Here is a 23,674-nt window from a genome sequence, read left to right on the forward strand (position 1 = left end):
ATCCTACCTACTGTATCACAATTTCTGGGTGTGCACTAAGACACCTGTATTTTTACAGAAATCCATAAGTGAGCTTGATATATGAGGGGATACCCCCCAAAAAATGGATTTTTTTTTGCCCCAAAGCTATGTATTAAATTTTTCTTTTACAAAAAAACCTTATCACCTTCAAGGTACTCTCCATTACACTTAATACATTGGTTAAATCTGTAATTCTGTTCTTAGAAACATTTTTCAACTCATCTGGTTGGATGGCTGACAGCACCTCCCTTGTTTTTTCTTCACCTCTTCTATGTCATCAAATCGCTGTCCTTTCATGTCCTTTTTCATTCTTGAAAACAAAAGGAAGTCACATGAAGTGAGGCCAGGTGAGTAAGGTGTGTGGGGCAAGATGCATTTCTTTGCCAAAAGCTGCCACACTGAGATGTCTGCGTGAGCACGTGGTGGAAAAACCAGTCCCCCGTCTGCCACAAATCAGGTCTTTTTTTGTCACACACTCTTAAGCTATCTTTTCAGTGGTTCTCAACCTTCCTAATGCCGCAACCCTGTAATACAGTTCCTCATGTTGTGGTGACCCCCCGCCCCAACCATAAAATTATTTTTGTTGCTACTTCATAACTGTAATTTTGTTACTGTTATGAATCAGGCAACTCCTATAAAAGGGTCATTTTAACCCCAAGGGGTTGTGACCCACAGGTTGAGAACCGCTGCTTGAAATAGAAAACTCGATTAACTGTCTGACCCGGTGGAATGAATTCCAAATTCACTATCCCCCTAACATTAAAAAAAAAAAAAAGAGCATCGTCTTGATCTTTGATATCACTTGGTGGGCTTTGGCGGGGGGGGGGGGGGGGGCAAGGTGCCAATGGCGTCTTCCTCTAGCTGGATTGATGTTTGGTTTGGGGTTGTAAAATTAGCACCAGGGCTCATCGTCAGGAATGACCTTGGAAAAAAGTCTGAGTCACTTCCGGAGCTGACCTTTCAAAGCACCGCATGTCTCCACTGGAGGCTCTTCTTCCTGGTCAGTCAGAACCCGAGGCACATGTTTCACAGCGACCCTTCTCGTTCCTAAATGTTGCATTAAAATTCACTAAACGGAGCTCCAAGGTAGTCCAGATAACTTCCCCATCTCTTCACTGGTCCATTGTCATCACTGATCTTCGAGCACAAGTGCATGGATTTCGTCAACATTTTCATCTGTTCTGGAAGTTGATGGACATCCAGATGGGGTTTGTCATCAATTGACATTTCAGCTTTTTTAAAATGAGAAAACCATTTAACACTTGAGTTTTTCCCATTGCGCTGTCCTTGTAAGCTATGTTCAACATCACAACTGTTTCTGAGGCATTTTTTCCTGAGCAGGAAACAAAATTTCACAGCCACACGCTGTTCTCTTAATTTGGCCATCACAAAAAAACAAACATTCCAGCAAAACTGCTTTTAAGAAAAAAATTCACGATGACCAGAGAGAACATTCCCAGGCTATGCCCACTGGGTGCACAACCTCAGAGTGAGTTGCTGGATGCTCGCCTAGTGGGAAACATGTGTGCTGCAAAAGTTCCACCAAGTAGCTTTTTTCCATTTGCGGGGGGGGGGGGGTGGGGGTGGGTGTACCCCCTCTTCTCACCTGGTTGAGGATTGCCATTCTGTGCCATCATTTTATAAGGGTTGCGTGATACTCTTTCATGAACCACAAGCTACTTAAAAAAAACCTCGTTACGCATTCATTCCAACTCATAGCAACCCAATAGGACAGAATTGAGCTGGCCCTGTGGGTTTCCAAGGCTGCACATCTGTACAGGAGCTACTTTAGCTCCATCTCTATGGCTGAACATGTAAGTTATTTCCAGTGTCATTGTAGTACACAGTACTTCAGTGAGCATCCTGGGGAAAGCAGCTTGGAAGGCCACATCTGACAGCCTCTGGCAACATGAGGGAGAAAGAGAAGAGACGTCCCCGTCCTCCATCCTCCTTGGTCCTATTCTGACACTAACCCTTCATGCTGGGTTTGGTAATCCGCTGCAGCGACTCCACAGAACCCTCTCCAGTACTCACAATTAAGGGGATTTCTTAGGGAAGTTACATGTTACCACAAGACAGGATCACGAAACATTAAAAATAGTCATTGGTCCAGACCAACACGTCTCTTCAGCCAGAAGCCAAGTTTCTCTGGTCCTCAGGCTCTCGGCCACATGGTCTCTTGGCCTCTGGTCTCCATGAACCAGGAATCCTGCCCACTGCTCCGCCTCACAGTCTCATAGTCTCCACCCTGCTCCTCTGTGCTCATGGTCCCTTGTCCTTGGCCTCCGGCCTCAGCCTGGCACCTTTGCTGTGTGCTGCAGCCTCTGGTACCTCGGGTCTTGGCCTCCACCACTTGCGCCAGAGATCTTGAATGTGTTCCACTGTTAGCCCTTCTTGCGTGATCAGCCTGGGAATTCGTTCTGGTCTTGCTTTTGACCTGGCACAGCCTTCTAGCCAGGCAAGTGGCCACGAACACTGACCAGTCCCCTCTCTCCGTGCACCGCAGGCTCCGTTTTCAGACTCCCACCCAGGCATTTGGTGGGAGCTAGAGACGTGGATAGAGCAGTCACCTGAAGAAATTCCACTTCACCACAAACCTTGTACCTAAATCTTCACACATCCTTTGCTTTACTTACGCCAAACAGCTAAAGCGTAAAATGCATCAACATTTTAAAGACTCTCACCAAATCGCCATTACAGAAAGGTTGTACCAAAGCAAAAAAAAAGTGCCTGCTTTCGTGTATGATAGCGCCTTTATTTTAATTTTTACCTTTACCAAGTGGACAGGTAAAACTTTTCATAGTTTCATGACTTCAATATTTACCTTTCTTTGATTGCCTTGAGGCTAGACTTTTTTTTCATGGTAGTCATTTAAATAGATAGCTATACCTAAAGAAGATGACACTTAATCGCTGGAGACTAGTAGAGCCCCCGGGACGATGCCCTTGTGACTCCTGTTGAACTTGGAACTGAACCCACAGCTGAGAGATGCATAAAGGAAAACCCCCAGGATGCATGGACTTCTCCGGACGATACACCACAGAAGGCCAAAAGGGCAGCATTTACCCCAAAGCAAAGTTCAGAAGGCAGGAAGGGGCGGGAAAGAAGAGTCATGGAACAGGAACCCAGGGAGGTGTAGTGGGAAGAGGGCAGTGAGATTGTGGGTTTTGCAAACCAATGTCACGCAACGAAACGTGTATAAACTATCAAGTGCAAAGCGGGGTGAGTTCTGTAAACTGTCACGAGAAGATGGTCACGTCAACAATAATAGACACCGTTATAGATACAGAGTGACTCGTCTCTTCATGTCCTTTGCCAGTGTTTTCTCGTTGGTTATTTTTTCCTTGTTTATTCTAAGTTGGAATCTGCGCCATCACTGTGAAGGTTTTGTTTTGTTTTCCGGCATTGGTGGTTTTGTTATTTTACATAGGTCACAAAATTTCTTCCCCATTTGTCATTTGTCTTGGTTTGTGTGTGGTGTCTCATGTTACACACAGTTATTCATCCTCTGAGAAGTCACATTTTAGTGTCACAGTAGCACCGTGTTTATTTAGAACACCCTTTGGAGAAGCTCAGCCCCCTCTCCACTCTCCCCTCCTTTCCCCCCTCATCATACTGTTAAATACTTAACTCAGACTTATAATTCAGTCAGGCACTGGAGGGTCCCAGATTTGCTTTTTACCCTGATTACTAGATAGGCTGATTTTAATTTAAGTTTAGTCTCTCAGAAAACGAGGATCATGAGGGCGCTTATTGGGACTTACGTAACATTTTTTAGTCCTTTCCTCGAGGCAATTTATCAACCTTTATGTCAGTTAGATAATTTTGTCTCCATTAAAGCCCAGGAGAATATTCTATCTTAAGAAATAGCTGCGTGGAACATTTTAGCGTCTAAAATCCCACTGTTGTTATCTTTAAAGGGGAAAAAGTCAGCAGAAAATATTTTTTACCTATGCAAAAACACAAAACCCCAACCCCCTTGTAAAGGGAAAAAGCCTGCAGATGTGAACTTGAGAACAAAAGGCTTCATCAAGGAAGGATGATTTCAAGAGAAACAAAGCCAAGAAAAATGAAGGGCGGTAACCGACTCTGTCAGTCACTAAATGCACTTTAATCTTTTCTAGCATATAGAGTCTATAACATGAACAAATGAAAATATGCCATCTTTATTCAGATGGCATAATTATATATTCATAGGAGCGCATGTACCAGGAGCACACATATTATACCTTGAATTTTTTCAAAATGATCAGTTAGCTGAGGTGATTTTCTCTAATTAAGCCAAGACCGTTCAGTCTTGTTCTATTATGTACAATCTGTACCCGTAAGCTTTTCTTTAATTCCCTTATTTGAACCTCAAAAAGTTTGAGTGAGCCAAAAGAAATCTTGTTGCTGTACTCAAAGCTTTGCTCAGCCTTGCTGAGGTAATAACGTGTCATTACCACAAAGTTTTAAAGAGCCTACAACACATGCCCTGTTTGATGCTAAATTACATAAGCATGTGTTCTCTGGAATAAACGTCCATTGACATTTCAGAAATAAAGGGTTATAAAAGTCCTTTGTGACAGAGTTCCCATACATCCTATCCTTCTGCTTTAACTGAGCCTTTAGAAAGCATTTCCATTATCACAAACATATTGTTAAATACCCTAATATTGCACCCTGTTGCAGTTATTCTGAGCCATAGCAGCTTCTCATGAGGGAATGCATAGTTTTCCCCGGACGACTCTGCGGCAGGCAGAATCAAAGCTGGTCAGACCTTAGACCATGAGATCAAATCTTCTGGAAGAGCCGTTTCCCCTCTGGTATTCTTTTGTCCAGGATACACTTCCTGAGTAAGAATTCGGTTCCTTTGCCCTGACTCTAGAATTTGTAATTAACTGTGGTTCTTTAGTGTATTAACTAAAGCTGTGAAAACCGTTAAGCAAGATGTGAGTACAAGAATGTTGCTGTGTGGTGCTCTCAAGCCGGTCCCTTCCCCTGGACACGCTCTGGACACCGGAAAACAACGCCACTGCTCAGTCCTGCACCGTGCTCACCACTGTGGGGAGGTGTCAGTCCACTGCTGGAGCCTCTGTGTCTGTCTGTCTCGTTGAGGGTGTTGCTCTTTTTCACTGGCCCTCCACTTTACCGACCAGTCTGGGGACTGGTCTCTGCTGACAGCACAGCCAAAGGATGTCAGCTGAAGTCTGGCCCTCCTGACCTTTCAGGAGCAGTGCCGCAGACCTTCTCCCAAGACAGATTTGTTTGTTCGCCTGGCAGTCCTTGGGACAGCGGAGATTCTCCCCCAGTGCCAGGATTCAAATGCATCCATTCTTTTTGCTTGTCCTTATTCAGGTCTAGCTTTCACATGCATATGAGGCCATTGAAATTTCTGTGAATTGCTCTTTTCAATACTTCAAAAAGGTCTTTTTTCAGCAGATTGACTCAATATAAGATAAAAATAGTGTTAGGTAACACTATTGGCTTATAATACAGATGTTTACTTAGTGATCCTGGGCTTGCAAGTATTTCTTACAAATAACTCAGTCTAGCTGTAGATTATAAAGTAGGCTTTAATCATGGGGTAAATAACCCCCCAGCAATAAATATGCCTTAATTGTCTACTGGCACAAGAGGCATTGAAAGGGCATCACCGTTACTGATTTGTTAAGGTATTCCTTAGTTTTCAAAACTCAGCCACAAGATCCAGGCATGTTAAAATTTCAGTACTCTAGCTCTGGAGTCGGAACCCTGGTGGCACGGTGGCCTACGAGTTGGGTTGCTAACCGCCAGGTCAGCAGTTCGAAACCACCAGTCGCTCTCAGGGAGCACGATGCGTTTTTCTCCTCTCACCGCCACAGACAGCGGCAGAAGCAGTGCCACTCTCCCTAGGGGGATGTGCTGAGTCGGAGTCGACTTGAGGACACTGGAGTTCAGAGGGTTTTGTCTTGCATTCCGTTTCTTTTGTATTCGTTGCGATTGTGTTTGCAACGAGAGTGATTCTGCTGCAGTCACAAATGAATTCTCCAAACTAGAGTTGCCTCGGGGTACATTTTCCTTATTTCAGACATCCTAATCCAGGAGGAGGAGAGAGGTGAGACTTTCGACCACCGGAAAGAGTTACCGGTCTTGGGACACCCCCCCACCCACCCCCACCCCCCGGACAGGGCAGTTCGACCCTGTCCTAGAGGGTCACTGTGAGTTGGAATCGACTCGGGGGCACTAAGGGTGTTTGTTTGCATCCATAAGGATGCTCCATCGTGTGCAGCTTCTTCAGAGTGGCTCACAAAGCTGGCATGGGGGTCTGGGAGGCACCAGGCCAGGAGCACATGGTGACCTCACCGAGGGCGCAGGCCAGTGGTACCACCACCGCGAAGAACAGTATTACCTGGACAACCGTCGGGGCTCATTAGCATTGGACCATCTCAAAGCTGAGCTGGGGAACATGTTTCTTCTCTCTCAGGTGCCTCTCCTCAAACAGCCCGCCTCGTGCGAAAAGCCCCCTGTGGAGGACAAGGAGTGCATGGGCGGCCCCCCTCTGGGAAGACCAACAGAGAGCGCCTTCCAGAACACCCCTGGAAACACACCTGGCAAGCCACAGCCCAAGACGGTGGCCGCAGATCCCTCCGCACAGCCTGGCAGCAGCGCACAGCCTGGAACCACTGGCCAGAAAGCAGAGCCCATGTGCATGGGCCATTTCCACCACCGCCATGTCTTCCAGCAACAGCTAATTGAGAAGCAAAAGAAGAAACTTCAGGAACAGCAGGCAATCATCCTCCAGCTGCAGGAAAGCCAGCGACTGGCAGAGGCCCGGTGGGCAGCAGAGCGCGCCGCCGCACTGACGGAGGCGCAGGGCCGCAGAGAGGAGAAGGAACCGAAAAGGAGGGGCCCCATGCTGCTTAGGTATGTGCGCTGTCTCGGTGCAGTCTGGACTGGCTATTTGGGGTGACCACTGTGGCACAAGCGGTCCCAGATACGCGATCTTTCCTTTTCTCTGCTCTTATTTGACACTCCCAAAGCAAAGAAGCCCTGGACACTGGTGATGGGTCGAAATAGGTCCTTGAGGCAAGTGGCTGCTGGTGAAGGTGTAGTTGTACAGTTAGCGTCTGCATCTGAGCTGTGTCCACTACCCTAGTAAGAGAACAAAAAGAGCCCCTTGCTCTAACTGGGTTTCTGGGTCTCTGCTTATGCTAGGGGCTGAGAAGCCGGCTCAGTCAGCACCAGGTCCACGCGGAGCCAGCCACCCCCATGCGGGTTGGTTACCCAGCTTAAATGTCTAGTTGGTTGGGGTAAAACGAAATAACCCTGGCTGTTTTGATCATGGAATAAGATTCCAAATTTTTCAAAAGCCATTGTAGCAAAATAAGTGGCCAGACCCAGCATCACTGGCTGGGAGTCAGGGAGCTTGCCCCATGTTGCGGCCTCAGGCCTGTTACTCAGCCTTGCCCTGCCTCATTTCGCCCATTTAAGGATAAATGGGTGTAATCATAAGCAGATGTCTCCGAGCTGGGACTCATTAACGTTTATAAAATTCTTGGGGATCATCAGGTACAAGGGTTTGCAGGAAGCTGACTATTGAATGGAATTCTACCCTCTCCCCTCCCCCAGTTCACCTGCTGCTTCCCCTGGACCTGAGGGCAGTGGACGTGACTCTGGCAATTCTCTTTCTGGACGCCGAGGGAGCCCGCGGCAGCCAACGGCACCCCATCCCATACTGAAAGGTAGGGCTGTCTTGTGGGTAGCGATGGTGGTGGTCTTTGCTCTTCCTCCAGTAAGGAGGCTGGCATAGAATCCTTGCAACTCAAGGGCTCTGAGAGTCAATCAATCCATGCATCTTCGAGTGTCTGTGCTATACCACTGGCGTAGTCTTGCCCAGTTCACAAGTGACCGCTTCAGAGCAGAGAATAAGAAGGGCACGTCTTCCTCAGTGCAGAGGTCCTGGCCCTTGGGGATTGTTTGTACAGCGGAGCCCAATCCCCACCCAGCTTGCCTTGGCAGGAACAGTGCGCCTTCCAAGAGTGCTCCATCCAGGTGGAGCACTGAGGCCAGTGGACTCACGAGGAGTCGAACGCACCAGAAAGCGCCATTACTGCTTGCTGCTTCTCGGCCAACTTCTTTAGCCTTCTCAGGGATGGCCCACATACAGCAGCTGCTAAAACGGTGTAGTTTGGGGATTTGGATCGTACGGTAAAAAAGAAGGGACCACTACACAAGTGAGGAAAACGTTGAGCCCCTGCTAAAGATAAGTGTTGATCCAGATCACCTGTCATTTGCTAACGTTGGTATAGTTCAATATTAGCGTATTTATCAGCTTGCAGCCATCCAAATGAAGAAACCATATCGTCTTATAATGAGCTGTACCTTTATGGCAGACATTTATTAAGGGAATCCAAAAACCAGACGTTTTCACTCGACAGCACTTTGGATGCCCAGAGAAAACCATACAAGAGCAAGAATGATACACTGAGAGTAGAAGCATTTTTCCAAAACCCACCTATGAGTCTGTTAAATGCTCTTAAGTCAGTGCTTAGTCACATGCTGTATATCTGACTTGCTGTAGGCACTTTGAGGAACTAGATTGTGGTTTATAAGTCTGTAGCAAGATTGTGGCCCCAACAGGAAGTGATGTCATCTCAAGGGCACTGTATCCGAGGGCAGGTCCGACTAGACTCTGGAGGGACAGTCTTTGCATTGGCTGTCTTCCAGGACAGCAGTTCATGCCACCTTTGCCCATCCAAGCTGATCAGGAAATGCCCAGTTCGATATTATAATATGAAAAAAATAATTTTTTAAAAATAAATACACATACACATATAATTTGATTCGAATGCCCAAACTCACCGTACTCACTGCCGTGGAGCCGACTCTGACCCACAGGGACTCTGACCACACAGGGTTTCCAAGACTGTAAATCTCTACAGGGGCAGGTAGCGCCATCTTTCTCTTGCAGCAGCTAGTGGGTTTGAACCCCTAACCTTGCAGCTAGCAGTCAGTCCCATCCTTACCCAGCAGAGCCGCTTCGATGAAAGAGTCGGCCTATTTTAGCATCTCCGACGACTTTTCACACAGCCTTTAATGATTAGCTTCAGAGAACTCTGCGAAAGGGCCTGTCTCCAGAGCCTTTGCCGCTCAGTGAGCTCCCCTCTTGGTCTCCGGTGTCCTCTCCCTTCTGAAAGTCATCGCACTCCAGCCACCTCTGCCACCACCAGTGCTCTTTGTTGCAAAGGGTGCCCTTAGATCCGTAAGAAAACATAGTCTGCTGAGTTTTCTGATTCATTCTAAGAATTGGAACTTAAATCTTCTTTAACATGGCACAGGGAACTGAGAGTAACTCTTGTCTGCCTCAGGGGAGCAGAACTCTGATTCCTCTCCCACCCGTGGGCCCCTCCTGTGAAAGTCCCAAGTGATTACAGAGTCATACTATCAGACCATCTTGCACATTTGCTTCTTTTGGATCGATATTCAGTCGACTGTCAAGAACACAAGTCTGACACTCAGATTCATTCAGATGCCAGTACTCCAAGTGCCTGGTACGGTTCCATTTCCTGCCCATCTGCATATCCAGCCCTGAAAGCAAGATTAAAATGTACTCATCATGACCCCAAACTTCAGTTTGTTTGTTGGGGTTGGTCCCTATGCAGACATATGTACACCAACTTAAAAATTAGCAGACTCAATGGGGTCTGAGGCACAATTCTAGTCTCAAGGTATCTGATAGCTGTAATTAAAGTTTGCTACACTCATCAGATTAAAATTTGCTTTCTTGGTTTCAGGTACTAAAAGCCTATCATCAAGGTGTATCCTATCTAGAGCAATGAATAGTTATCCAGGTAGAAATGTCAACAAAAACAACCTGCAAGTGGTTCCGCACAGCTGCGGTTGGGATGGGGAGATTTTAACTTGAGAATGTATTTAAATGTCAGTACATCTGTTTGTCTGGGATTGTGAATTTGCGTCAACTTGCAAGAAAGCCCAGGTGCTGACGAGACTACAGGTTACTGTGCAGAGACCCTTGTGCAGGCTCCTCACGTGGTTGAGACCAGAACTCTGTTACTATTTTCTAGCCATGGAAGAGAGAGCAATTCAGCGAGCTGAACGTAGGCGGATCTTGGCAGAGAAGAAGAGAAAACAAGAAGAGGAGAAACTGGTAATACATACAGAATGCACACTGAGGCAAGAAAGGGGGCTTGCACAGGCCGTTATTTAAAAATGACTTCTTTACTGGTTTCGGCCTCTTGTGACAGTAGAACTGAGCCAACTTTGGAGAACAGCCCTTTTCCTGCTGCCATGAACTTGGTGACACTTTTAGGGACGTGAGCAGGGGAGCCATCGGTGCATTAGTGTGCAGGAAGAAAATAGTACAAAAATTGATGAGAGCCAACATAGCGGGAGCTTTTCCCATAATCAGGAGACGTCCACCCTGCTGAGCTTGCAAGGGCAAAGCAGCCGTTCATTCTTCAAGGACGGAGCCAGTTTTCCCAAGTTTTGACCCAGCCTGCTAGAGTAAATGGTTTAGACCTTTCTCTCTCTCTCTCTAATTTCATCATTCAACATAAGAATTCAAAATAATCATTTTATGATGACAGTTATCTTATTTATCTTCAGTCTGACTTCCAAAATGGAAAGTGATTCCTCTGGAGAAATGTGTACATTTTATAAATGACCACCCGCTCAGTGAGGTCACCCACTTTTACCACTAGGTGCAGATTCCTCCCCAAGGCGGGCCTGCAAGCGCAAGGCAAGCATGCTGGACTTGCCTCAGCGTTGAAGAGCTTACTTCCTTACTTTGTTAGACAGGGTTCTGTAGCAAGACAAAACCAGATTACTAATAATTTTATATACCATACATACTCGTGTATAAGCCACGTTTTTCAGCACAAAAAATGTGCTGAAAACTAGGATTCGGCTTATACACAGGTCAGTGGTACCCCAGCAAGGTGTAACATCTCTCTGTGACACCCCCCCGCCCAGGTAACGGGACGAGCGCCTGTTATCTCGCAGGTGATTGCCGTTCCTCCACTGTTCATTCAAAGCCCCGCTGACACTGCAGGGCTTTGAATGTTTGTTTGCTCACATCTAACCAATCAGAGCCGTTCTATGACGTGGACGGCTCCAATTCGCAGAAGCACCTGTAGTGATTCACTTACACCGGCAGCTGAACTGGTAAGGATGTGTCTGTGGCTGCGCTCTATCTCTCCCCTCTGGTCTCTGTGTTAATTCACATCCTGCATTTCCCACCCCCACGGACTCACCCCCCTCCTCCCGGCTAACACGTTGCAGGGGGTGGGGTGGGCATTACCATGAAAGTTCTTTGTCAAAGTCTTGTTTTTTTTATCCTATTAGAAATGGATACTCTTGAACCAAAACAAAAACGCCGGTCATATGAGGCTGGTTTCAAAATGAAGGTTGTGTCAAGAGCAGAAGAGAGCAATAACAGTATTGCAAGTAGGGAATTCTGTGTTGACAAAAAGCAAGTGAGGGAGTGGCAGAAAATGAAGGCTGACTTGGAACAGATTCAAAAAGCTTGTCGTGGTTTAACATCTTTTTCTGGGGGGGGGGTGGCTCTAGAGAGTGAATTCCATAAATGGGTTATGGAGTGTCGTTAAAACGGTTACGGTGTAACACACATGGAATCCGCATACGTGCTCTACAAATGCCTAAGGATGACAAATATAAAATACCAGGCATTGAAAAATTTGCTGCGTCAGCAGGATGGTGGACCCACTTCATGAATAGGTTTGGCCTACTATGGTTGAGACAAAGAACAAAGATTTCCCAGAAATTGTCACAAGACCTTGAAGAAAAATTATGTCATTCTAGTCATTTATTATAAAACAAAGAAGGATTTATAATTATGACCTGGCAGATATTGGGAATCTGGATGAAACTGCCATGACTTTTGATCTTCCAAGCAACAGAACTGTGGCAAGTTTAGGAGAAAAAAAAACATTTTTTCTCAAAACCACAGGAAATGAAAAAAAACACTTTACAGTTGTTCTATCATGTTTGGCTAATGGAACCAAGCTGCGTCCTGTCATTATTTTTAAAAGAAAGACCTTGCCTAAAAAGATCAATTTCCCATCAAGTATTACTGTGCGTGCACATGTTAAAGGCTGGATGGTTGAAGACGGAACAAAAAATGGCTGGAAGAAATTTGGAACCGACGACCAGGAGTAGCCTTAAAGAAAAAGCCATCGTTACTTGTTTGGGATATGTTCAGAGCCCACCTATCGGATGACATAAAAAAATTGGCAAAATCTAGTAAAGTTACTTTAGCTGTTATTCCAGGCGGGCTTACATCTGTACTGCAGCCTCTGGATGTATCTTTGAATAAGCCTTTTAAAGACTGTGTGCGAACGATGTGGCATGAATGGATGTCATCTGGTCAAGCCCGACTAACAAATGGAGGAAATCTCATGACATAGAGTTAATAGCAAAGTGGGTTCGAGATGCATGGGAAGACATTCCAGAAGACTTGGTGTGACGTGCCTTCCAGAAATGTAGTATTAGTAATGCTATGGATGGCAGTGAAGACTGCGCTTTGTATGAAAATGACAGCAGTGATGGTGATGACGGCGATCTCAGTGAGGACAGTGTCTATGATGACCTCACACCAGCTGAAGCTCTGCATTGGGATATGGATGATGATGAGGAATCCAGTTTGGAAGGATTTTAACTCTTTACATTTTAGCTTGGTGGCTGATTGAGCTCGGGGAATAGCACTCTTAAGGTATCATTGTTGATACCTTATTGTTTTTGTTGAACCTTTTTTCCACTTATTGTGCTGGTTTACTAATGTTAACTGACTTCTTTTGTTTATATTTTTTCTTTAAAATAAATATTTAAATACCTTACCCCACTGATGTCTCAGTTTTTAATAATTTTATTTTCATTTGTTTTGATTATTGAAACTCACCAATAGCTTCTGCATTTTCCACCCTAGGCTTATACTCGAGTCAGTTTTTCTGGTTTCCCAGGTAATAATTAGATACGTTGGCTTATATTCGAATATATACGGTATATGTTTGTAAAATACATAGATATATAACACAAATCCATATCCACAGTAGGTGTCTATTCCAGTATAAACAAAACACTGTCCCCTCCATGATGGAAATGGTCCTATGTAATCAACCTGCCACCAAGTTGCTGGTTGATCTCCTGAGGAATTGTCCCATATCTTGGACTGAATGTTGGTTTCTGCTGCTGGCAAATGGGGCACTCAGCAATGACAGTGGCCAAGTCAGCCTTGGTGAGTGGAAGTCCATGTTGCTGTGCCCATGCATAATCTCCATCCCTGCCACCAAATAACACGTTCATGTGCCCATTGGGCGATAACAGGAGTGGCAGAGGAAAGAGGAGGACCAGTCTCCACAGCGCGTGTCATCTTATCCACTTGATTATTAAAGTTCTCCTCTTCAGAGGTAATCCTTTGGTGAGCATTCACGTGAGATACAATTACCTTTACTTTCTTGGCCCATTCGGAGAGATCTATCCACATACCTCTTCCCCACACCTTGTCACAATTTTCAAATCATGGTCCTTCCAATTCCCTGACCATCCAGCCAAGCCATTAGCCACAGCCCGTGAATCAGTATACAGTCTCACATCTGGCCATTTTTCCTTATATGCAAACTGAACGGCCAGGTGCACTGCTCGAAGTTCTGACCATTGGGAAGATTTCCTTTCACCGCTGTCCTTTAGGGAGGTCCCCGAAAGAGGCTGTAGTGCTGCTGCTGTCCACTTACGAGTGGCACCTGCATATCATGCAGAGCCATCTGTAAACAAAGCATGACTTTTTTGGTCTTCAGTTAAAGGATGGTAAGGATCTCCCTAGGAAGCCATAGGTGCAGACTGGAGAAAGAAGGTAATGTGACAGGAGTGGAGATTATGGGCATTTGGGCCACTTTTTCATGCAGCTTACTTGTCCCTTCAGGTCCTACTTTCGCCTGATCTCATATATACCACTTCCATTTAACAATGGAGTGTTGCTGTACACGTCCAACTTTATGATTCCGTGGTGTGTTGGACAGGGTTCTCTAGAGAGACAAACCGGATTGCTAGTAATTATATATAAATATATTTATAAAGATAGATATATAATTCAAGAAATGAACTGTTAAATTACATACAGATAGATATTATAAGAAATTAACCATTAAATTATAAAGCAGTGAGACACTAGCAGTCCTTTAAGGCTTGAGAGCCACCAGTTGCCAGCCCCTTTCTGTAGAGAGAGCTGGGCTATATATACCCAGGCAGCAAACAGCAAGGCAGGTCACCAACTGTCGGTCCCCAGCTCCAGAGACGAACATTCCAATCGTGTGGGATTAAAGGGACCTCAACTTACAGCGACACAATCTACAGGCTAGGCATCCCACAGGTAGTGTACCCCTTTAAACTGAGGCACAGAACAAGCAAGGCGAGGCTCACCGAGCCATTTATCCCTCCGCCCTTCAGTTAATCCTGTGTTTATCGGCCAGGCTGGCACAAACTATCGCATGTGGGTCAGACAATACCCAGTTCATGATAGGTAGTTTAGGCCTCATGGTGAATTGGTGGCCAATTGTGAGGCATACAGTCTCCACCAAGGCCCAGTAACAGGCCAACAACAGTTTTTCAAAGGGAGAGTAATTGTCTGCAGAGGATGGCAGGACTTTACTCCAAAATACCAACGGTCTACGCTGTGATTCACCACTAGGGGTCTGCCAAAGACTGCATATTTATCTACAACTGACACCTCTAGCACCATCGGGTCAGCTGGATCATGTGGTCCCAGTGGCAAAGCAGCTTGCATGGCAGCTTGAACTTGTTGAAGAGCCTTTTCTTGTTCTGGGCCCCACTCAAAAATGGAGGCTTTTTGTGTCACTTGATAAATAGGTCGAAGTAGAATACCCAAGTGAGGGATCCGTTGCCTCCAAACTCCGAAGAGGCCCACTAGGCATTGTGCCTCTTTTTTAGTCTTTGGGGGCGCCAAATGCAATAGGTTATCCTTCACCTTAGTAGGAATATCTCGACATGCCCCACACCACTGGACCCATAGAAATTTTACTCAGGTGGCGCGTGCCTGAATCTTCGTTGGGTTGATTTCCCAACCCCTTGTACGCAGATATTATACCAATGAATCTAGAGTCTTTGATACATCCTCCTTAGTGGGTCCAATCAGCATAATGTCATCAATGTAATGAACCAGTGTGATATTTTGTGGAATAGACAGGTGATCAAGGTCCCTTCAGACTAAATTATGGCACAGGGCAGAAGAGTTGATGTACCCCTGGGGGAGAGTTGTGAAAGCATATTGTTGCCCCTGCCAGCTGAAGGCAAACTGCTTCTGGTGGTCCTTTGAGACTGGTATTGAGAAGAAGGCATTAGCCAGATCAACAGCTGCATCCCAAGTACCAGGAGAAGTATTAATTTGCTCAAGCAATGAAATCACATCTGTAATGGCAGCTGCAATTGAAGTCACCACCTGGTTAAGTTTACGATAATCCACTGTCATTCTCCAGAATCCTTCTGTCCTCAATCATGTGTTTATTGGCCAGGCTGTCACAATAAACTACCTACCTCACTTACCCATTCTAATCTTCATCAGGCCCGGTTCCAGGCCCAAGAGGAGGAGCGCCAGAAGCGGGAGGCAGAAGAAAAGGAGGCTCAGCTGGAAAGAAAGCGAGAAGAAAAGAGGCTGAAGGCAATGGTGAGTGGCCTCTGCTTGGTCAGACAGCGCAGGCCTGCAGCCTGTGGCTCTCTGGTCCTGGGCCCTGGCCCACCCGAGAACTTGCATCTGCGACACTCAGTCTTCTCAGCGCTGCTTCCTCTTCGGATCTGTATTCTCTTCTAGGTGGGTCTTCCTGCTCCGCCCCAGGTCCCTCCTCACCCAAGGTTGTTCGGCCCCACCCTGGGGACGCCCATAACATTTTCTTTCCTTCAAAGCGTTACCAGTGCTCCTTATCACACATGCCCTTTGTGTGCTCTTTATTAACGTCTGACACCCCAATTAAACTGCAGTATTGACAAGAGCAAAGGGGCCAAGGCATGGTTAGTATGACTGTATTGTCTAGCATTGTGTCAAGCGTATACTAACCCAAACCCACTGCCATCGAGTGGATTCCGACTCGTAGCAGCTCATTCTCAGACTGACTCTTTAGAGGAGCTGAAAGCCTCGTGTTTCTCCCATAGAGCAGCTGGTGGGCCAGAACTGCTGACCTTGCAATTAGGAGCCCAGTGCCTAACCCACAGCACCACTAGGACTCCTTTAGCAGGTACAGAGATGTAGCCAACGTGTTGAATAAATGACAGTGAATAGCTGAGCAAACGTAAATGAGCAAGCAGGAGAAACTGCGGAGGAGCAATAGAGAGACGGAACGCTTCTATTGCAGGCTACGAAACCCTCCTTGGGAAGATAAGGCTGAGCATACACACCTGCCAGAGACAACATGAGGCAGCTTCAGAACGCTCATGGAGAATGGAGTGAAAAGAGCATTTTTCCATACACCTTTTGAAGTCCCCTCAAGTAGCACAGGATAGGCTGTCGACAAAGGTCCTAAGAAATCAGGAGAGTCAAGCAGAACAAAATCCATGAATGTTTTGGAGGAATTAGATGTTCATAGAAAAACTTCCTTTAACATCGTGCCGGGCATTATGACTCTACGGGAGAGAGGCAGTGTGTTCTGAGCTCTTACCTGTGTCTGCTCACGGGACCTTTTCTTAACGGAGCTCCAAGTAGCAGCTCCTGGAATAATGTGGGACTTCGTTTCAGCTGGATCTTTGCATTTAATAGTTTTGTCTCCTTATTGTCCTCTGGTCTGTGACTGCCTCTCAGAATGCCCTTGCTTTTCATGACCTTGACAGTTCTTAGTTCCAGTCAGGTATTTTCTAGAATATCCTTCTGCCTGTGATTGCTTGATGTTTGGTTTTTTTTTTTTTTGATGATTCTGCAGAGGCTATGGGGTTGGGGAAGAATGCCACGGAGGTGAAATTCCTTTCTGATCACATCATCTCAGGGCTACATGATAGCTAGCCTGATGACTTGTCACTGGTGATCTCCATCTTAGTGACTCAGCCAGTGAGTGACAAGTTTCTCTCTACTCTAGCATTGCTATTTCCCCCTTTTCATACTTCATTCATTGGACATGATTTGTTCAACCCAGTCTACCCTGAAGGTAAGGAGAAGGGGAAACTAAAGTTTCGAATGCTGGAAGGAGGATATATAAATATATGATTTGGAAATCTTCTATAAGGAAGATCTGTTTCTGTTTCCTCTATGTATTTATGTATTGATTTATGTATACTCATTCTATATTTTATTTTTAATCAAATCATTTTATGGGGGGCTCTTACAGAACTTATAACAATCCATACATCAATTGTATCAAGCTCATTTGTACATATGTTGCCATCTTCGTTTCCAAAACATTTTCTTTCTACTTGAGCCCTTGGTATCAGCTCCTCATTTTATACTTTTGAGTTATGATATGATTTTATTATGTATTTTGTTGCTATAACTGCTCAGTGCTAGCCATTGGTGGGTCTTCAGGGTTGGCCCCTGGGCCCCTGTAACCTGCCCGTTCATTTTGTTTTCCAGTACTTACCTCTCTGACACTACACGATGCTCCAGGCTCAGCTTGTGTTCACTGCCCCACACCTGGAATCAACTCTGTCTCCAAGACACCCTAGTTCTAAATGGCATTTACAAAGCAAACTGTGGACACTGAGGGCACTCAGTGTGATGTGGATGTCATTGATGCAGACCCCCAGCGGACTAGTTAGGCCATGTATTTACAGCCCTGGATAATTGTTATATTTATCCAACTGTTAAGCTGCACAGGAATTCCTACAGAAGCCTCTGAATCTAAGCCAGCAACAAAGGGCTCCGTTTGCTTTTCCTTCTTGCTTATGCCTCTTTCTGACAGTGTGAAACCTGCCTTCTAGCACCCACCATCCACGTACTGTTTGTTCAGCTGCAGTGTATGTGTCAGAGCCATCGGCCCATGAGAAACAAGTTTACAAAGCAGAGCGCAGTGTTAAGCACAGTTCGTTTTGTCCTCCACCTCACCTTACTTACGACTACCTACCTGTTGCTATCAAATTGATTCCAATTCACAGAGTGGAACGGCCCCATAGGGTTTACAAGACTATAAGCTGTGTGGTTAATAGATGGCCCCATCTTTCCACCGGAGCAGCTAGTGGATTCAAAAGGCAACCTTTGGTTAACAGCCACGGACTTAACCATTGTGCCACCACTACCCTTAACCTTACAGTGACTAATGAAAACGGAATTTTCCAGTAACATAGAGTGGCTGCTAGTTTTGTCTACTTCTTTGGAGTAAAACTATGCCAATCACTTGTAAAGGAGTTAGATTCCTTTGTCACCGCCTACGTTCCAGACTGGAATCACTGAAATCCTGGTTGCCTTTTTTGTTTGCCTAAATTTAAATTCACTCTTGGAAAAGTAGAGTTCTTTGGGTTTTCACAAGTGCACAGAGCTAGGTAAACACCTGACAGTATACCAAACTGCTTGTTTGCCCTAAAAGTTCTTCTGTATACTACTCTGGCAACCATTGACCTGGTTTTTATCCTGATAGTCCCGGTGGTACAGTGGGCTACATGTTGAGCTACTAACCACAGGGGCAGCAGTTCGAACCCAGCAGCTGCTCTGAGGGAGAAAGATGAGGCTGTGTCCTCCATAAAGATTGAGCGTCCCTGAAACCTGTAGAGGCGCTTCTGCTCTGTCCAATGGGGTTGCTAGACTCCAAATGAACTCAGTGGCAGTGCGTTTGGTCATGGGAGGGGGCTTCGGATGGACTCACGGTGTTGCATGAGTCAAAAGCTAGTTTATTTTTATTTCCAGCTAGTCTTCCATCAGATTATGCTAGGGTTGTTTATTCCTGTGCAGAAAGGGCTTCTAGTTTTTACTGATGATGACTAAAGCTGCCGTGGACGTCTATTTCTGGGTTTTTGTTTGAACATACATTTTCAGCTCACTTGAGGAACTACCAGGGGTGTGATTGCTGGGCTGTGTGGCTGGTACTTCTGTGTTGGACGCTACAGGTCAGCGTTTAACTCTCTTCACTTTGCTCTCCCCCCAGCAAAGAAGGAGAGATCCGACCGCTCTGCATGCTCACCAGCATTTGTTATTTCAGCGGGCTTTAAAATGGGCTTAGTCACGCAGCTAGGCATGGTAGCGTCTGTTTGTATTTCTCATGGTAGTGCACGCCTGTATTTCCATGGTGACAAATAATACTGGAAAATCCCTTCATGTTTATTTGCTCTCTCTATACCTTCTATCTTAAAGTGTCCTTTCAGGTCTTTTGCCCATTTAAAAAAATGTTTGTTGTCTTACTTTTGAGAGACTTTTATATATCCTGAATCAAGTCCTTTACAAGATATATGATTGCAAATTTTTTGTACCAGTCTGTAGCCTGGCCTTTAATTCATGTAACATTGTTTTTAATAGAGTGAAAGTTTAATTTTGATACAGCATAATTAATCGATTTCCCCCCCTATGGATTATGTATCTGATATTGTATAAGGGGGCTTCAAAACGCTTGTGGGAAAACTCCATTACTTCCCAATTCCAATTTTCCACAAACTTTTTATAGATCTCGTGTATATAAAAATGAATCACCAAATCCAAGGTCACTCAGATAGTTTCTTATGTTTTTCCCTTAAAATTTGATGATTTTATATTTAGGTCTATTGTCCATTTTGATAAGTTTTATATAAATTGCAAAGTAGGTATCAAATTTTTTATAAACATATGGAAGTTAAGTTGTTCTAGCACCAATTGGTGAAAAAATATCCTTTTTCATTCAATTTCCTTTGTACTTTTATAAAAAATCAATAAACCATATTTTTTGCTGGGTCAATTTCTGGCATCTTGGAGGGAATTCAGGTTTTCCATTTCCTGATAAATAAGCCTTGGGAATTTGTGCCTTTCAAGGAATTTTGGCATTGCATCTAAATTGGTGAACTTATGGGAATAAAGTTGTTCACAGCAGTCTTGTAAGATCCTTCCAATATCTGTGAGCTCAGTTGTGCTGTCTCTTCTTTCCGTTCTCATATTGGAATCTGTATCCTTTCTCTCTCTCTCACTCTCTCTCTCTCTCTCTCTCTCTCTCTCTCTCTCTCTCTCTCTCTCTCTCTCTCTCTCTCTCTGCCAGCCTGCCTAGAGGTTTGTTGAAGTAATGTCTCAAAGAACCAACTTTTGGTTCAATTCATTTTATCTGTTCTTTTCCGATCTCAATTTCATTGAAGACTCATTTACTTTTAATATTTCTATCTTCCTCCTTGCTTAAAAATTTCCTCTCTTGTCTCTTGTTTCCTAAGGTGGAAGGTTAAGTGATTGAGTGTACACCTGCCTCCATTTTTTAATATATGCACTGTGTGACAAACGTCTCTCAAAGTGATGCTTTACCTGCATCCCACACTTTTTCTTTCTTTTCGAATTCCCCCTGGAATTCTTTCTTGGTCCCCTGGGTTCTCTGGCAGCCTGTTGTGTAATGTTCACACATGGGGGCATTTTTCCAGATAGACTGCTGCCGATTTTACATTTAATTCTGATATGATACAAGACGGTAAAAACTAGTCATTCTAGTCCCCAAATTTGCAAATGTTTGTGAAGATGATGGCGTATACCTGAACACAGTCTATATTCTGCTGTTGTTACCTGTAACCCTTAACCCATGGCCACAGAATTGATTCTGACGCATCGTGACCCTACATAGGCTTCCTGAGACAATTCATCTTGACAGGAGCAGGCAGCCTCAGTCACTGATGGCTGAGCTGGAACTGCCAGGCTCGTGTACCAGCTCAGTTTTTAGAGTGTCCTATAAATGTCGCCTAGGGTTCGTTGGTGAATAGTGCTGTTCAGTTCACCTGTATCTTTACTAAGGAGCCCCAGTGGTGCTGTGGGTAAAGCATGGCGCTACCATCCACAAAGTGAACAGTTCAAACCCACGAGCAATTCCAAGGGAGAAAGACAAGGCCGTCTACTCCTGTACAGAAAGATGAAGCATCTCTGAAACCCAAAGCCCCACTTTGTCCTGTAGGGTTTCTAGAAGTTGTGATCAATTCCATGAGGACATTGAGGATATCTTTTTTAATCTTACAACTTTTCTGCCTACTTTTTCTATTAGTTATTAAGAGAGAGTGAACCGTTCTGATGAAATGTGTACTTGTTTATTTCTCCTTCATATCTATCAGTTTTTGCCTCGTGTTTTAAAGATCTGTTATTAGATGTATACGTGTCAGGGAAGACTTATACATATTAAGTCTTTTATATATGAAATGAATGTTTATCGATATATAGTTGGGCCTTTTCTCAGCTGTCACATCTCCCAATGAGACTGTTGAGAGCATTTTTTATTTCCACGACTTAATTTTTTCTTTCAAGCATTTTCCTTTGAATCTGTGTCTCTGCTGACATGACTGATCAGACTTTGAACAATGTCAACCTTTAACGTATGCTCCTGTGTTGGCTAGCTTAATCATTTCTGTCCGATTTGAGTCATGCTGTGATCTGGGTTATGTCTTGTATTTTCTGTTGCTGCTGCTGAAAGCCCAGCATTTTATAGTGCACCAGAGATACTGAGCCGGAGAGGGCTCTTGTGGGGGAGCTTGTGTGAGGCTGCCGGGACCTGGGCTATGTTTGAAGTCTGTTGTCCCGTGGTTACCAGCTTTGAGGTTTGCGGTTGCGATGAGCGCTGGAGGCCTCGGTTTCCTCTAGAGACTTTTGTCAACTCTTTTGGCTTTGGGTCTTCCATCGGTGCGGCTCCTCAGAGAGAACCCCTGTCTCCTGGAGTTTTCCCAGCTGAAGCCGCTCACTGTCATCACCGGAAGCTTGTTCAGGAGCGTGTGGGGTGTGGAGGAGGGGAGGGCTGCCTTCTGGAAGGTCCTGAATATGCCCCACCCTTTGGAATGCGCAGCACGCACAGGTGGCCTTGCCTCTCTTCTCAGGTGTGTGGGGGGGGGGGGACGGAGAAGGGGTTAGTTTTCCCTGCATCGCTGTCCCCTCCTTCCATCTGCACCGGGTATCCCAGTGTCTCCGTCTATGGCTTTATGACTCTGCCTCCCTCATGCAGTTCAGGATGCCCTGCCAGGGTCAAAGCAGAAATTGACTCCACGGGAACCCAGTGCCTGGATCGTCAGAAGTGGACAACCAGGCCTTCCTTCTGAAAACCAAAAACCAAACTCACTGCCAACGAGTCATTTCAAATGCAGAGCCACTTTACAGGACAGGGTAGACCGACCGGCCCCTGTGGGTTTCCAAGGATGTGAATCTTTATCGGAGCAGGGAGTCGCGTCTCTCTCCTTTGGAACAGCTGGGGGGTTCAAGCTGCTGACCTTGTGAGTAGAGGGGCTGGTTAACCATTTGGCACTCAGGGACTTGATCTTTCCCATATTTCCCCTTATAAAGTGTGTTGTTGTTGTTTTGGTGGGGGTGGGTGGGGTAATGTGTTTTTCCTTTGAGGTAAGATGGGGGGCTGATCTGGACAGAGTTGTCCTGAGTCCCTCCCCTAGTTGCCCAGGTGAGGTCTATTTGCACTCAGGTGTGGTCCTTCCTCAATCGGGCCTTTGGTTTCCCACGATTTTGCTGTGACTGCTATTCCGTGAATGCATTGTATTGAGCAAATCTGCTAGACAAGAACTCCTTACTGTGGTAAAAGCAAGAATGTTACTTTGAATACTGAGGTGCACCAGGCCCAAGCTGTAGTATGTTCAACCGGCTCATATGGATGTGAAAGTTGGACATTGAATAAGGCAGACGGAAGAAGAATCAATGCATTCCGGTTAGGGTCCTGGCAAAGAATATCGAACGTCCCCCGGTTGGCCAAAAGAACAAACAGATCTATCTCGGAAGAAGTACAACCAGAATGTTCCTTACAGCCAAATATGGGGAGACTTTGTCTCCTGTACTTTGGACATGTTATCCAGGGATCAGTCCCTGAAGACAGACATCACGCTTGGTGACCTAGAGGCGCCGAGAAAAGCGGCCGGCCCTCTGCAAGATTGGCTGACGCAGAGTCTGCAACATAAGGACCATTTTGGGGACGGTATCTCAGTGAGGTGGGACCAAGGCAACAGCCCCTAACACGTTGTTCCTTTTCTGCAGAAGCAGCTCAGGATTCATCGTAGCCAGGTTCCTGGAGGAAAAAAAACTGTTTTGGGGTTGCTGCGGTGAGGTGGCAGCAGGTCATTTCCATCCCCATGTTGAATAGAACGAAATTACCACCTGGCCCCGGCCTTCCTCACAGCCAGAGCCATGCCTGAGCCCATGGCTGCAGCCCCGGCGTCAATCTAGCCCCTGGAAGGCCTTCCTCTTTCCTCCTGCCCTTCCACTCTACCCAGCAGGATGCTTCTCCTGATACCACGCCCAATGTTTGTGAGACGAAGGCTGGCCAAACTTGTCGCTCGCGAGCATGCTCACTGTGCTTCCTCCAAGACAACCTTGCTCTCTGACCTTCTGTGGTACTATCAAAATTCTTCATAGCCAACATCTGACTGTGGCTCCAGACCTGGGCACTGGCCCACCTGGTCTCTAGTAATTAGGCAACACATCTAGCGTCATCATCACACGGGCTCATCCTGTTTCGGGGGGATCTGGCAGCTTCTGACACAGGGAAGTAACTCTCTGGGCCCTGAGCCTCCTGAAGGCTGTTCTGTCTCCGGACGT

General features: G+C 45.6%; 1 protein-coding gene across 1 annotated transcript in view; it reads left to right on the forward strand.

The window, feature by feature from the left end:
• CCDC191 (coiled-coil domain containing 191) overlaps positions 1-23,674 on the forward strand; it is a 98,192-nt gene that overhangs the window by 51,083 nt on the left and 23,435 nt on the right. Inside the window, exons 10-13 of the mRNA XM_075542508.1 lie at positions 6,467-6,906; positions 7,612-7,724; positions 10,068-10,150; positions 15,596-15,697. Coding sequence (XP_075398623.1) covers positions 6,467-6,906; positions 7,612-7,724; positions 10,068-10,150; positions 15,596-15,697 — 738 coding nt within the window. The remainder of the gene's footprint in view (positions 1-6,466; positions 6,907-7,611; positions 7,725-10,067; positions 10,151-15,595; positions 15,698-23,674) is intronic.

Source organism: Tenrec ecaudatus, chromosome 2 (genome assembly GCF_050624435.1).
Source record: "Tenrec ecaudatus isolate mTenEca1 chromosome 2, mTenEca1.hap1, whole genome shotgun sequence".
Taxonomy (NCBI): domain Eukaryota; kingdom Metazoa; phylum Chordata; class Mammalia; order Afrosoricida; family Tenrecidae; genus Tenrec; species Tenrec ecaudatus.